The sequence below is a fragment of the Hipposideros armiger genome, unplaced genomic scaffold (genome assembly GCF_001890085.2).
Source record: "Hipposideros armiger isolate ML-2016 unplaced genomic scaffold, ASM189008v1 scaffold_551, whole genome shotgun sequence".
NCBI lineage: Eukaryota > Metazoa > Chordata > Mammalia > Chiroptera > Hipposideridae > Hipposideros > Hipposideros armiger.
This window is the reverse complement of record NW_017731901.1, coordinates 806493-820400: the sequence shown is the minus strand read 5'-3', so window position 1 is coordinate 820400 and position 13908 is coordinate 806493. Positions and strand designations below refer to the sequence as shown.

Below are 13908 nucleotides of genomic sequence, written 5' to 3'. Positions count from 1 at the left end.
TCAGCACAACTAAAACCAAATACTGTTAAAAGGTTGCTTTGAGGGAGTGGGAGGTGGGGAGAAAGGGAGGGTCAAGGCAGGGGACTATTGGTTTTTATCATAGGTTTTTCTACCCTGCTTGATTTGTTGCATTACTTTAATAAAGATAAAATTCTAAAAAAATTACAGTGATCTCACAACAACAAAATAATTGTATATCTTATGACACTTTATGATAGTTTCAAAATGGGTATCTGGATTTCCAGTTAGACTTGCCTCCACAGAAGAAATTCATACTGTAATGCATCTTACATATGTTTATAAAGAGGGTTGGAAAGGATATTCTAGGACTGAAAACATTAGAGGTAGTAGAGCATAGTGGTGAAGGCTCTGGTATTTGGCATTGCACTGACCAGGGTTCAAGTTCTCACTCTGCCATTCACTAGTAGCTTTGCTATGGGCATATTACCACCCTCACCCCCAATTCTGTCCTCTGTAAAATGGGGCTAATGTTCATACAGTAGGAATGTAAGCCCCTCAAGTGTAAGGACCACTTTTGTAGAGGTGCCCGATACATAGTTGGTGCTCAATGTCTGTTGAATGGCCTGAACCTGCCTCACACATGTGTGCTGAGGAAGAACTCAATGTCCAAAGAGCAGGGTAGAAGGAGTATCAGTCCAAAGGTGGGTAGCCAGTCTCCTGATCTACGGAAAACTTGCCTTTGGTTTAACAAAATGTAGTCAGTTTTGCTGCGGAAAGATAGCGCTCAGGGCTTAGAGTGATACAAAATGAATTAAGTTGTCCTGCACACAAAAGGAAGAAAAAAAATGAGATTCTACCAGCAGCTCAAAGAGAGGACATAGGAGCCTGGAAATGGACAGGAAAGGGGGTTGCACCCTCTGCATGTTGGGGAGCAGAAAGGGCCCAACAACAATAGGGAGTGGGGCCCGGGAGAAGGGACGGTTAGTAGGCCTTTCCCAATGGTAGGAATGGCTGAGGAAATGTGAAGCACAAGCAAGTCTGCTGTTCAACTTGAAGTTGATTGCTATGCTGTACTGTATGACCTAGATGATGGAAGAAGTGGTAGGTAACCTTGGAAGGAAACCTTTGCCATCTGCTCCCAGCCTTACCTCTGAATCTGTACAGTTCTGGGAAAGAGAAATGTGTGAGGAGGGGATTGGTATTGAGGATATTCTAGGCTTCCCATTTAAGCTTCAGGGGTCTGAAATCTTGAATGCCCCAGGATTAGGCAGTTTCACCCCGTGACACTGCACTCAGCCATCTTTAGACTGTCTTTCCCTAGCTCCTGAACAGAGCTGCCTGGTGATAACTCAGCTTTTCATCTCTTCCCTTAGTGGGTATGTAGGATCTACATGCTCTTGGCTATTTGCCTGCTGATCTATGGATGCTGGAAACCAGTCTAGGACTCAGTGACTTACGTTCTTCAGAGTTTATGAGTAGATACTGAAGACCAAAGGATTCTTCTTCCCACCCAGGAGAAGGTGAGAAGAAATTTCTCTGGTCAAAGTGTGAAGATTGTGAACGAATTTGTCTTTTGTCTCCTGATAGGGCTTCTTCCTGTCTTCAGCTCCCCAGGTCATAAGATAAGGGTGGTTATCAGACTGCATTATGAAGGTGGTGGCATTGAGAGGGGACTAGGGAAGACAGGCTTTGAAAATCTTTGGGATTGCCTCTCTAATGGACTTGGACTGAGATTTTGCCTGAGTCCCTTGAATCCAATATCCCCTAATGTTCTGACTCTGTATTCCTTTAAAGTTACCCCAGGATCCCAAAAGCCACAACCAGGACTTAAAACGTGGAATTTAAAATGTTGAAGGTTGAAACAGAGGGTAGATGTAACAGAGGATGTTCCATGTGGAAGAAATCATATGAGCAAAGACTCCTAAGCAAGAGAAGGCAGGGAACATCTGATAATAGTGGGTTTCTTTGTTTGATTAGAATATAGGCAGTGGTCAGAAAAAGAGCAAGTGATCAGAGGTAGAGTTTGGGAGTCTTGAAATCAGGCTTAGGCATTTCTTGAAAGAGTAGTCTATATACATTGTCATGATACCTCACCTCACATGGCAACCCACTGCAATCAGGAAGCTACTGCATAGCATAGACTCCAAAAGAACAGCGGCTTAAATAAGACATACATGTATTTATCTCATCTAAAAGAAATCCAGAGGTAGGCGGTCTAAAGCTGGTAAGGTGGCACTATGAAATTATTTGAGATTCAGTTTCTTTTAGTTTACTGCTCCACTATTCTTAGGGTGTGACCCTTGTCCATATGGCCTTTATTCCAGGAGGCTATGTGTCTCCCTAAAAATGAGATGTTCTATTACTAAGGAAGAAGAAGATAATGGATATTGGGGTAAGCAATTAGCAATCTGTGCTACAAATCTCTGTACTGAAAATATTCCGTCCTAGGTCACCAGAGACTAGTCTACCACCTGATTGTTAAAACACCTAGACATTTTTTCCAGGCCTTTTCTTGACCTATTGGTAGCATTCAACACTACTCACCCCTCCTTCCTTTTGAAACATTCTCTTCCCTTTGTTTTGTGACACTACTTTCTCCTGCTTTTCTCCCTTCCTCTTTGGTCACTACTTATCCATCTCTATCGTGGACTCCTTTTCCTCCACCTATGCTGTAGTTGCTGCTGGTCACCAGGGCTCTTCCCTGGGCCCCATCTCTTCTAAGGCTACACATTCTTCTCAGGTGCTCTTGCCCTATCCCGTAGATTAAAACCATTCATATACTGATGACTCTTAGATCTATAACCTCAGCCCAGACCTCTTTACTGAACTTCAGACATGTTTATTCAACTGCCTGTGAGACATTTCCACTTGAATGTCCCATAGATATCTCAAAATCAATGCCCAGTTCCCCAATATTAGTATTGCATATATCAGTGAAAGGGGTTACCATCCACACATTTGATCTCTCAAATCAGATCCCCAAGAGTTTCATTTGACACTTTCCTTACCCCTTTCTCCACATCCAATTATTCATAAAGTGTTGTTGCTTTCTATTTCTTTAGTATCTTCTGAATTCCATCACTTCTCACCACCCCCACTGTTACCACTCTAAGCCAAACCACAATCATTTCTTATCTGGATGACAACTCTCCCTCTTTCCAGGAAGACATCTACTCCATACTACTTATGGATTAGGCAGCTAGGGTGTTCTTTCTAAAACACAAATCTATATGTTTCGTGTTTTGTTATTGAAGCTTTGAACCCTTCAATAACCTCTGTGTTCTCAGGATCAAGACCAATGTCCTTATCTTGGCATTCAAGGCTTGCCATGATTTGGAAGGAATAGGAATTTGGGGTACTAGAACTTGTAGAAAAGGAGGGACTGTGTCTAGTGTGAAAGAAAGCCCTGCAGATGGGGAGAGAACCTAAGAGGTATGAAAGCGGTGAGCTGGTATCACAAACTTGGAGGAAGCAACAATTCAGAGAAAGAGAGGAGTAAGGATAATAGAAGCCCATCTTGAATATCTGGGAAGAGTTGTGTGTGTATTGAATTATCCACAGAACATAGGGATTCATGATATTTTATTTGTTTTGTAAAGGAAAAGTTGACCTCATAAAGCAGACTTATGACCATTTGAGTTACTTTTGGATGTAGGAAAAGTATTGAGTATTATTTCTGTAACTGACTACTGTGCTAAATTTTATTATGGTTTCAAATAGCCTTTTAGTTGATGCTCTTGGGTTGCCTTCATATGCTCTGTAATTAATGATAATTTCGTCTACTTTGCATTATTTATACATCTTATTTTTTTCTCTTGAATAGACCCAATTACTTACGTGAATTTATTATATGGTAAAGGTGCCATTTCAAATCAGTGGGGGGAAAAGGTGGATTAATTTGTACATAGTGTAGGGATAAGATACTATGATTTGGAAAATAATTAAGCTGAATCTTCATACAAAACAAATTTTGGAATGATCAAACATTTAAATGTAAATAATAAAGCCATAAAAGGGCTTGGATAAAAACAGGAATTGTTATAATATAGGATTGTGGAAAGCATCTCTAAGCATGAAGCAGAATCCAGTTGTGATAAAGAAAAACCTGACACATTTCACTACATAATAATTAAACCCTTTTGTACAGCAAAATTATAATTAACATGAAAAATATTTGTCACATATGTGACACATAAACATATGAGAGACACTGTTGGTGGGAATGTTATTCCATGTACCTTTTGAGAGTAAGCTGACAAATTTTGTATCAAATGGAAGACTTTTTTGTAGCGTTTGTGTCAGCAAAAAATACCATAAATAACAACAGCCCAAAAGAGATAGAAGGATGTTCCTTGTAGCATTGTTTGTAATAGTAAAAAATATGGAAATAATTTACATGTCCATGTATCCTGGACTGGTGAAATAAATTATGGGATAGCTATACAAGAAAAGATTCTTTCAGATGTCAAGAAAAATGGGCACTATGGAAAGCTGCTTCGAATATATAACTGGAAAAAAAACCAGGTTACAGAACAGTAGGTATAGTGTACCATTGGTGGGCAGAAAACCCAAATAATAGGTATATGAATATAAAAGAAATCTGGAGGAATGTATATCAAAATGTTAATAGTGGTTATTTCTGGGGGGTGAGATAAGGGTGGCCTTTCATTGGTATGTTACATATTTCTGCATTATTTGAATTTCCACAACTACAACACATTACCTTTGTAATAAGAATAAAGATATAAAAATAAATCAATTCAATGAATGAATAGCTTTGAGGGTCTAGTTTTGGTTGGAAGGGCTTCAGCCTGAGCCTGGTACAGTGGCATAAACACGGGCTTTGGCGTCAGTCAGCCCTGAGCAGGGCCTCATTGCCCCACCCCCGAGGAAGGAGGCGGGGGGTGGCAGGGGGCTGCGGAAAGGGGCTGGGCTGGGCTGGGCTGGCTGCAGCTTTAGTGCTGGAGGCTGAGACTTCGAGAGGGACTGAGAGGGGAGAGACGCATCCAGGACTCACTCGCGGACAAGGTGAGGAACGCTGAGATTGGGGTTTCCTGGCAGTCAGACAGTGGTTCCAACCCTTTCAAACCTGCAGCTAGGCAGGTGGGCAAGTCTTACTGCACCTCTGCATCTGGGGGAGGGGTGACCTGGGGTGTGATGTAGGTAATCAGGAGGACTGAGAGAGTAGTAGGAAACAGAGACTAGTGGAAGAGTAGGGGGAGAAAAACGGGGAACCGGGCATGTTGGGTGGTGGATGGGGAATATAAGGAGGAAGGGGAATACTGAGGGGAAGTGGAAATCCAGAGAAGAAAATATGGGATGCAGAGAAGGGTTAAGGAATACTGGGGGAGGGGTGCATAGGTAACACGGAGGAGGATGCAAGGAGGGGGGATAGGGAATTCTGTGGGGTAAATAGGAAATGCGATGGGGAAACAGGGAGCAGGAAGCAAGGCAGAGGGAATACGGAGGGGGGTATAAGGAATGAAGAGCAGGGAGCGGGGGAAGGGCAGACTGGCTGAGACGGAGGCCCCCTAGGGAGGCGGAAAGGGGCGGGACCACTTCCGGCCTGGAGAAGGGAGGGCAGTCTCCGACTTTCGGAGGGGCTCGGAGAGAGTGGTCGCACTCGGGAATTGTAGGACGAGGTGAGCAGCAGCTGGGCCCAGCTCTGGATCAGAGCCCGGTAGGGGTCGGCCCCACCCTCTGGGATCTAGAGAAAACCTGCCCAAAGGACCGGATCTTACCGGATCCATCCGGCTGAGAAGGGTGGGGATTGGACCCGGTTTGGCTGGGCCCAAGATGGAATCACTAACTCAATACTGATTTGAGGAGGGGGTGTATTAGGGAAGGGGCAGAACCAAGATGCGCTTTGCCCCTGTTTGGAGGGGGGCGTGTTATGGAAAAGGGCGGGACCGGGTGGTACTGTGGACTTGGGGTGGGTGTGAGTAGGGGCGGGGCCGCGACCACCAGACACTAACAATTTGAAAGGGAGGCTTGCTGGCGAGGGGGCGGGACCTAATGCTACTGCGGACCTGAAGAGGGGCGTGTGCTGGCAAAAGGGTGCAGGATTGAGCCCGTGACTATTGCGCATGCGTACTATGGATCGCTAGAAAAGCGTGTAGTGAAAGGCCCGCACGGAGACGGGCCAGCTGCCGAATGCGCATGTGCACGGTGGACATCAAAGAAAGGGCTTGTGCTGGGAAAGCGGGCGGGGCTGAGATGGGCCCCGCAGCGGACGCGCATGCGCACTGTCGACTTGCGGCCGTGTGTGGGGGGGGTACACTGGGGAAAGGGGCGGGGTCCTCAGCTGCCGCGCTGGCACATCTTCCTGGAGAAGGGGAGGGTGGGGCTGCAGAGAATTGAGACTTGGATGTTGTGGATTTCTACTGAATCTGAAACGGAGTCGTTGGGGGTAGGGAGGGGTTTGGGATTGGAGCCCTAGAAAAGGTGAGGATCAGCCTCCAGGCAGAATAGGAGAGACTCCGACGATCAGTGGGCTCTCCCCTTTGACCAAGGACTTCTCTCCTTTCAGACTCAGCTCTTGCCAGGCCAACTTGAGACATGTCTGATACAAGCGAGAGTGGTAAGCGTCCAACCCACTTTCAGGTAAGGCCTCCTTCTTCTCTCACCCTAGCTGTTTTTCCTCTCCAGCCCCTGTTGCTGTCCCAAATCCTTTGGCAACCTCCCTCCCGTCCTTGTCCTTCTCCACCCACTTCCCTGCCTGGGTGCCTTCCACCCCAGTAGAAGGAGTGTGAGGGAGGAAGAAAAGAGGGAGGGAGGAGGGAGGGAGTGCAGGTCTACCTCTCTTCTGCCATCAGTTTCTGCTCAGAGGAAGGGGAAGGTTTGGGCTGAGGTGGTCAGAACATGCTGCAAGTACGAGTTAGTGTAGGTCAGAGAAGTGAAGGCCTGGACTTTTGGAGCCATTTGCCTAGTTGGGGGTGGGGAGAAGTTCTGTGAGCTTCCCTGTTTTCTCTTGTAGACTGAAGCTTCAGAAAAGGACAGTGACTTGAAGATGCAAACCCTATTGACAGTGACCCAGAACTTGGAGGTCTCAGAGACACCGAAGGCATCGAAGGCACCAGAGGTCTCAGAGGCTGTGAAGGTCTCAAATGCTTCAGGGGTCTCAAAGGCCACAGAGGTCTCAAAGTCCCCAGAGGCTCAGGAGACAGCTGCCACTCAGGTCTCATCTACTACTAAGCTGACAGATACCCAGGTTCTGGCAGCTGAAAAGAAGAGTCCAGCAGCTGACACCAAGATGCAGAATACTGACCCTCAGGCTGTGACAATGCCTGCCACTGAGACCAAAAAGGTCAGCTGTGTGGCTGATACAAAGGTCAATACAAAGGCCGTGGAGACTGAGGCTGCTGCGTCTCAGGCTCCAGAAGGTGGGCCGGAGCCTGAGGGTGCAACTGCTCAGGCTCAGGAGAATCAGGATACTCGACCCAAGGTCAAGGCCAAGAAAGCCCGGAAGGTAAGACTTTTGCAGTCACTGCCCTTGTCTTTCCATTCTTTCAGATGGTTTATTTGTGTCTGCAAACATTTAGAAAGTTCCCCCATGGCTATGGGGGACACTTAAAGGAATGTGATGCAATTCCTGTCTTCAGAGAGCTCTCAGATTGGTGGGGAGATGAGACAGGAATACACATAGCTGCAATCTGAATGTAATGCAATTATATTTACATAGTAGCTACCATGTGTTAGGCTTTGAGCTAAGCACATTCACACAGGTTATCTCTTAAATCCTGAAAGTAATCCAGTTTTATAGAGAAGGAAGCTGAGTCCCAGAGAGGTAGAATGAGGTGGTTCAAGCAGAGCAAGTGGTGGGCATAGGAAGAAGAAGCCTTAGACCCCACCTTTGGGTTGCTCCTGGCCTGGTTCACAGATGAAACTCCTGATTGGGCGCCAATGAAAGACAAACCAAAGATTCAGCATGGCCAATGTCGAGTGAGTCAGATTATTACAAGAGTGGGATTAGAGGGGGCTTTCAGAAGAGATAGAATGAGGAAAAGGGACCATCTGCTCCATCTGGCAATATGCTCCTCTCTCTCGATGCAGGTGAAGCATCTGAATGGGGAAGAGGATGGCAACAGTGATCAGAGTCAGGCTTCTGGAACCACAGGTGGCCGAAGAGTCTCAAAGGCCCTAATGGCCTCAATGGCTCGCAGAGCTTCAAGGGGCCCCATAGCCTTTTGGGCCCGTAGGGCATCAAGGACTCGGTTGGCTGCTTGGGCCCGGAGAGCTTTGCTCTCCCTGAGGTCACCTAAGGCCCGTAGGGGCAAGGCTCGCCGCAGAGCTGCCAAGCTCCAGTCATCCCAAGAGCCCGAAGCAACACCACCTCGGGATGTGGCCCTTTTGCAAGGGAGGGTAAGAACCCTGACCTCTCCACTATGCCTTATTCACTGCCTTGTCTGCCCTCTTCTCCACCATCCTTTCAAGTCTTCTGCCAACATTTTGATCTTCCCATCTTTTCCTCCTGTTCCAGGCAAATGATTTGGTGAAGTACTTATTGGTTAAAGACCAGACGAAGATTCCCATCAAGCGCTCAGGTAGAGTCCTGTTAACTCTCCCTCCCCCCAGCTCTGCCTTCCATCACCTTCTTCCCCATGTGCTGGGGGCATTCCATGCTCTTATGCTCCTACCTCTGTCCTCCCAAAGTTCTAATTTGGCAGTGCTAGCATCTCTTCATTAGGTTAGAACCTGTTTATGTCACCCACAGCAGGGTTGGCCAAGGGTCTATAGTTTGGGCATGGGGACCACCTGGCTTCACTTAAGCTCAGGTGCTTGCAACACTCTCTCCTTGCAGACATGCTGAAGGACATCATCAAAGAATACACTGATGTGTACCCTGAAATCATTGAACGAGCGGGCTATTCTTTGGAGAAGGTGAAGGGGCAGCCTTGGGGGATGGACACAATGGGGAAGCCTTGAATCAAACAAAGGTTCACATGGCCCTTCTGGGGGTGGAGAACCACAAGAGACTCACTAACCCAGACCTATCACTGTGCAGATGGGCAGACAGTGGCCTAGGGAGGCACATACACTTGGCCGAGGTCACACAGCAAGTCAGTGGTAAAAGCACAGCTAGAACTCAAGCCACCCAGCTTAGCCCTGGCTTCTGTTCACTGCAGGATATGTCCTGTAATGTATTTCGGATGCTCACCTCTCCCTTCCGTTCCTCATTCTGTTTCTGTAGATTCCCACTAATCACAAAGATGATGTTGATAATAGCACATTTGTTGCCTGTTTGCTGTGTGCTGGCCACTTAGCTAAGAGCTTTATATGCATTATCTTACTGATTTCATGCATGCACACACACACATGCACCCTAGGTACACAGGGAGCTGTGGGATGCTCAGTGGGCTGAATTTTGTGATCTTGCAAGCTTTTTCCCCCATGCACAGGTATTTGGGATCCAATTGAAGGAAATTGATAAGAATGACCACTTGTACATTCTTCTCAGCACCTTGGAACCCACTGATGCAGGCATACTGGGAACGTAAGCTGGTAAAGGGCTGGGGTGGGAGGGAGGCTTCTGCTTTTTTCCCCACACCTCCTTGGAGAGTCAGGAAAGATGGCCTGAAAAGCCCCCGTTCCAGCTCCCGCATGTAGTTGGAACCCTGCACACAATAGTGGTGCCTGATTATGATTGACTGAAGGGTGCGGAAGCCTGGGGCAGGGCATTCCTACTGTCCGGTTGTCTGTTTCTCTGGAAGCTTCCCAGGAAAGCAGACCTGTCATTGCTTGTCTCTTCCTACTGGCCTTGGTAGAATGGTTCTCAAGGAAGGGCTTCCTGGTGTGGCTGGATCATGATACTTGAAGGGCAGGAGCGTCCCTGGGGCTGTGCCTAGAATTCTGTTAGGGCTGAGGGCTCTGGGAGAGAAAGAAGGGACTCACATTGACTGAGTGCTTGGGTCCTACCAGGTTGACAGGATTTCTTCAGTCCTCTCAGCAACCTGGGGAGGGGAGGATGTGATTTTCCCATTTTACTGTCTAGGAGATGGAGGCTCAAGAATCTATAAGTGCCTTGCCCAGGGTCACATAGAGCTTGAAGCATAGACTGGGCAGAAGTCTCTGATATCTGAGGAATCTGGGAGAGGCTAGCCTAGTGAGCTGGCTGGTGTGTTTTTTACAGATGGCTGCTGGACATAAACATTCTCTCTGTCCTATTATTCCCCTAGGACTAAGGACTCTCCAAAGCTGGGTCTCCTCATGGTGCTTCTTAGCATCATCTTCATGAATGGAAATCGGTCCAGTGAGGGTGAGTGGCTTGGCATGCAGCTGAATGGGTGGCCCCCGTTGGAATTCCACGTGTTCATTTTCTGTCCCTGTCTCCTCTTGCCTCCCCTTGCAGCTGTCATCTGGGAGGTGCTGCGCAAGTTGGGGTTGCGCCCTGGGTATGATTGGTCTCTCTCAGCACTTGCTGTCCATGTTGTCCTTTGGGAAGAGGGGATGGTCCCGGGATTGTATCAGCCTGGTGGTCTGGTGGAGTGGGTGGGGGTGCTGGACTGGGTAGAGCGCCCAGGGCTCTGACCTGGGTGGATGGGGAAACGGTCCTCAACTCTGTTCCGTTTCACTGTCTCTTGGGCTTTTATGAAGCTTCCCTTTCGTACTTCTTTTCCGTGTTGGAAATGCCTCTGTACACATCTGGGAAGTGTCACAGCCCCGATTGCCTGTATGTATGTATGTATGTATGTATGTATGTATGTATTTTTTTTCTCTGCTGTCAGGATACATCACTCACTCTTTGGGGACGTGAAGAAGCTCATTACTGATGAGTTTGTGAAGCAGAAGTAAGTATCTGTGTGGTGTTGGTGTGTTCCATGCATTTTGCCTGTTTTAGAGCTGAGTGATAAAGTTATGTGTGTGCACGCGTGCTTATATGTGTATATGCGAGTGGTAGCTTATTTTTGAGATGGTGACAGGGAACAAGAGCAGCACATCTTTCCTTACCTATTACATGTACTCTTAGATATGCCTTCAGTGCAATTCTCCAAGGAACGGATTGTCGTCACCAGCATTGTACATGTGAGGAAAGCTGAGGCTTATAGAGATGACATCATGTGCTTATGGTTATACAGGTAGCAAATGGGAGATTTGTTTTTAGATTCAGACCCAATACCTTGCTGCTTTTTACTATGCCAACCAGGGCTTCATAGAAATTAATTTCAACTAAAAGATGCCATAGAATGGTAGCTTTAGGCAGTCAGGTATCATGCTAGGGACTTGACATGTACATCTCATTTCATTTTCATAACTGCCCTGAAGAATAAGTGCTATCATTCCATCTCCATTTTCAGTTGATAGACCTGGGGCTCAGAGAGTGGAAGTCTGAGCATGGATGGCCCTGGCTGGTAAGAGGCCCATCTGGGCCTGAAGCCCAGCCCTCTTGACTTTTCTGGCCAGGGCCCACCCTATCCTTGGTCCTCGGAGAGCACGTGCGCACTCACACAGGTGCACTAGCACGTGTGTGCACGCACACGGTCAGGGGTGTACACGGAGTACACTGCTGCTCTTGGATTGTTCCTTCCCTTCACAGTCGTTTTCTATGGGGGACTGTCCCAGGGCTCAGCCAGGCCACGGACGAGACCCTGCGGCGGGGCGTGCTCAGAGCAGGGTGCCTGAAGAAATGGCTCCTCTGTTTACAACACACCCAACAGGAATCCGGGGTCATTGTGACAAGGGGCGCAAAACTTGTGGCCTTCCTATGAACAAACACCCTACACGTGTCTCCCCTGCACCTCCACATGGCTGCTGGCAGGATCAATGGGACAGGGCTCAATATTAGAAGAAAAGCTGCAGTATTTAGTGGGGAAGGTTGCCACCTAGAGCCTATCCAGTCCATGCATAAGTGGGCCATGGGTGGTCTTAGACATAAAGTCTTTGAACCTCTCTTTTCAAGGTACCTGGACTATGCCAGAGTCCCTAATAGCAATCCCCCTGAGTATGAGTTCTTCTGGGGCCTGCGCTCCTACTATGAGACCAGCAAGATGAAAGTCCTCAAGTTTGCCTGCAAGGTAATTGGAGAGCTCTCCAAGCTTGGCATATCAAGAGCATGGGGTGCACCTGGCTGGGGCAGGCTGGGTGCACCTGGCTGGGGCATGCTGTGTGCAGAGCAGCCTGCAGCTCCTATATGAACATTCTGAAGCCTCTGTTAATGTGCCAAACACTTCAGCTGAATCATTTAATCCTTACAACCAACATGTTGCCCTGCTACAGATGAGAAAACTCGGACTCAGAGGTGGTTAGGTGACATGTCTAAGGTCCTAAGGAGCTAGTAAATATCAGATCAGGGATGGAATATTGGTGCATAATTACTAGACGTATTTATTGTATTACTGTTGTATACAACATGTAGCATGTGACCTAGAATATACTAGGTGCTCAGTTCTCAGATTCTGATCCTTCTGATGGTTATTTCTGTTTCAGGTACAAAAGAAGGATCCCAAAGAATGGGCAGCTCAGTACCGAGAGGCGATGGAAGCAGATATGAAGGCTGCAGCTGAGGCTGCAGCTGAAGCCAAGGCGAGGGCTGAGATTAGAGCACGAATGGGCATTGGGCTTGGCTCTGAGAATGCTGCTGGGCCCTGTAACTGGGATGAAGCTGATATTGGACCCTGGGCCAAAGCCCGGATCCAGGCAGGAGCTGAAGCCAAAGCCAAAGCCCAAGCCCAAGAGAGTGGTGGTGCCAGCACTGGTGCCAGTGCCGGCTTCGGTGCCAGTGCCAGCCTGACCGCTTCTCTCACGTTTGGGCTCTTCGCTGGCCTCAGTGGAGCTGGTGCCAGCAGCAGTGGCAACTCTGGTGCCTGTGGTTTCTCCTACAAGTGAGATTTCAGGTATCTACTTAGATTTGGTAGGGGCAGGTGGGGCTCCTTGGGGTGGGATGAGAAGCTGGGTACTTATAGGAAGGTCAAGATTGGAGGATCGTATGGAGAGCATGGGAAAACACTGCTTTTAACAACTTACTCCTTCTTTTTTGGTGGATATCAATTGACTTTAAAATTTTCTTTTACTTGTGTTTTCAGATACTGCTTATCCCAGCAGTCTTTCTCTTCAAGCCAGGGTGCATCCTCAGAAACCTACTCAACACGTCACTCTAGGCAGCCACTATCAATCAATTGAAGTTGACACTCTATATTAAATCTATTTGCCATTTCTGAGTTTATTGCTTTTTTTTTGGTGTGTCAAACGTTTTGATATTACAATTAAAAATGAATTGGGAAAGTTTCCATTTTCATCTCTGCTTAGTTTGAGGTGACATTGTTGGAATGAGATTAGCATGCCTCTGGGATAGGTTGGGCCTCATCTTTAGCCTACAGGGCAGGCAGGATTGCAGTTAGGTGTGGAGTCAAGGGGTTTGTATGCACAGAAGACACGCTTTGAAGAACAGACCTGAGGTGGGCAAGTCTGGAGTAGAAAGCAGAGGTAGAAGAGACTGGACATCAAATATAGACTCGATAAATTTGGATGACAGGAAGGAGACAGAGGTAGGTAGTTAAAGGGAGACATAGGAACAAGTGAGGATTTTCTTGGGAAAGGACAGAGAGACTTGAGCAGGCAGGAGCCAATAGAGAGGGAGAGGTTGAAGATTGACTCATGCAGCTCAGTCCCTGAGGAGGTGGGAGGGGATGGCCCAGAAAAAACTGCCCAAAAATGCCTTGGAGAGGGGACTGTGAAAGGATGCCCGGCAGTGAGGAGGCTCCTAGAGAATGGAGCCCATGATATTTGGGGGACCCCTTCCCCATTGCAAGGTGCTTAGTGATCTTGTAAGAATCAAGATAAGCATTAGTTTATCCTAAGGTTTTGCTTCTGGAACAAAGACACAAGACCAAGGGCAGTGAATGTGAGAGCTATTTTCATTACTGTGTCCACAGTGCCTGATGCATAGTAGGTACACCGAATAGCGGAAGAGATCGACCATGAGACCCAGCCAGGCTTGGTGAGGAAGATGAG

At 47.5% G+C, this 13908-nt stretch overlaps 1 protein-coding gene across 4 annotated transcripts; it reads left to right on the top strand.

Annotated features, from left to right (window-relative positions):
• The first annotated feature begins 4895 nt into the window (after nucleotides 1–4895).
• LOC109396973 (melanoma-associated antigen D2) lies at nucleotides 4896–13182 on the top strand. Of its 4 annotated transcripts, none has more exons than XM_019669286.1 (13): nucleotides 4896–4989; nucleotides 6491–6564; nucleotides 6938–7429; nucleotides 8014–8322; nucleotides 8441–8504; nucleotides 8762–8841; nucleotides 9360–9454; nucleotides 10137–10216; nucleotides 10310–10352; nucleotides 10686–10748; nucleotides 11858–11972; nucleotides 12385–12791; nucleotides 12981–13182. In XM_019669286.1, the coding sequence occupies exons 2-12, from the start codon at nucleotides 6520–6522 to the stop codon at nucleotides 12781–12783; spliced, it is 1785 nt and encodes a 594-aa protein (XP_019524831.1). In that variant the 5' UTR covers nucleotides 4896–4989; nucleotides 6491–6519; the 3' UTR covers nucleotides 12784–12791; nucleotides 12981–13182. The 4 variants fall into 4 exon arrangements, with proteins under 4 accessions (XP_019524831.1, XP_019524830.1, XP_019479016.1 ...); XM_019669285.1 differs by lacking the exon at nucleotides 4896–4989 and adding an exon at nucleotides 5499–5603; XM_019623471.1 differs by lacking the exon at nucleotides 4896–4989 and adding an exon at nucleotides 5554–5641.
• Nucleotides 13183–13908: the final 726 nt, after the last annotated feature.

Coding starts and splice junctions, on each gene's coding strand:
- LOC109396973 (XM_019669286.1), top strand. CDS start 6,520: ATGTCTGATACAAGCGAGAGTGGTAAGCGTCCAACCCACTTTCAG. Junction 6,565..6,937: donor AGCGTCCAACCCACTTTCAG/GTAAGGCCTCCT, acceptor TTTCTCTTGTAG/ACTGAAGCTTCAGAAAAGGA. Junction 8,323..8,440: donor TGGCCCTTTTGCAAGGGAGG/GTAAGAACCCTG, acceptor CTCCTGTTCCAG/GCAAATGATTTGGTGAAGTA.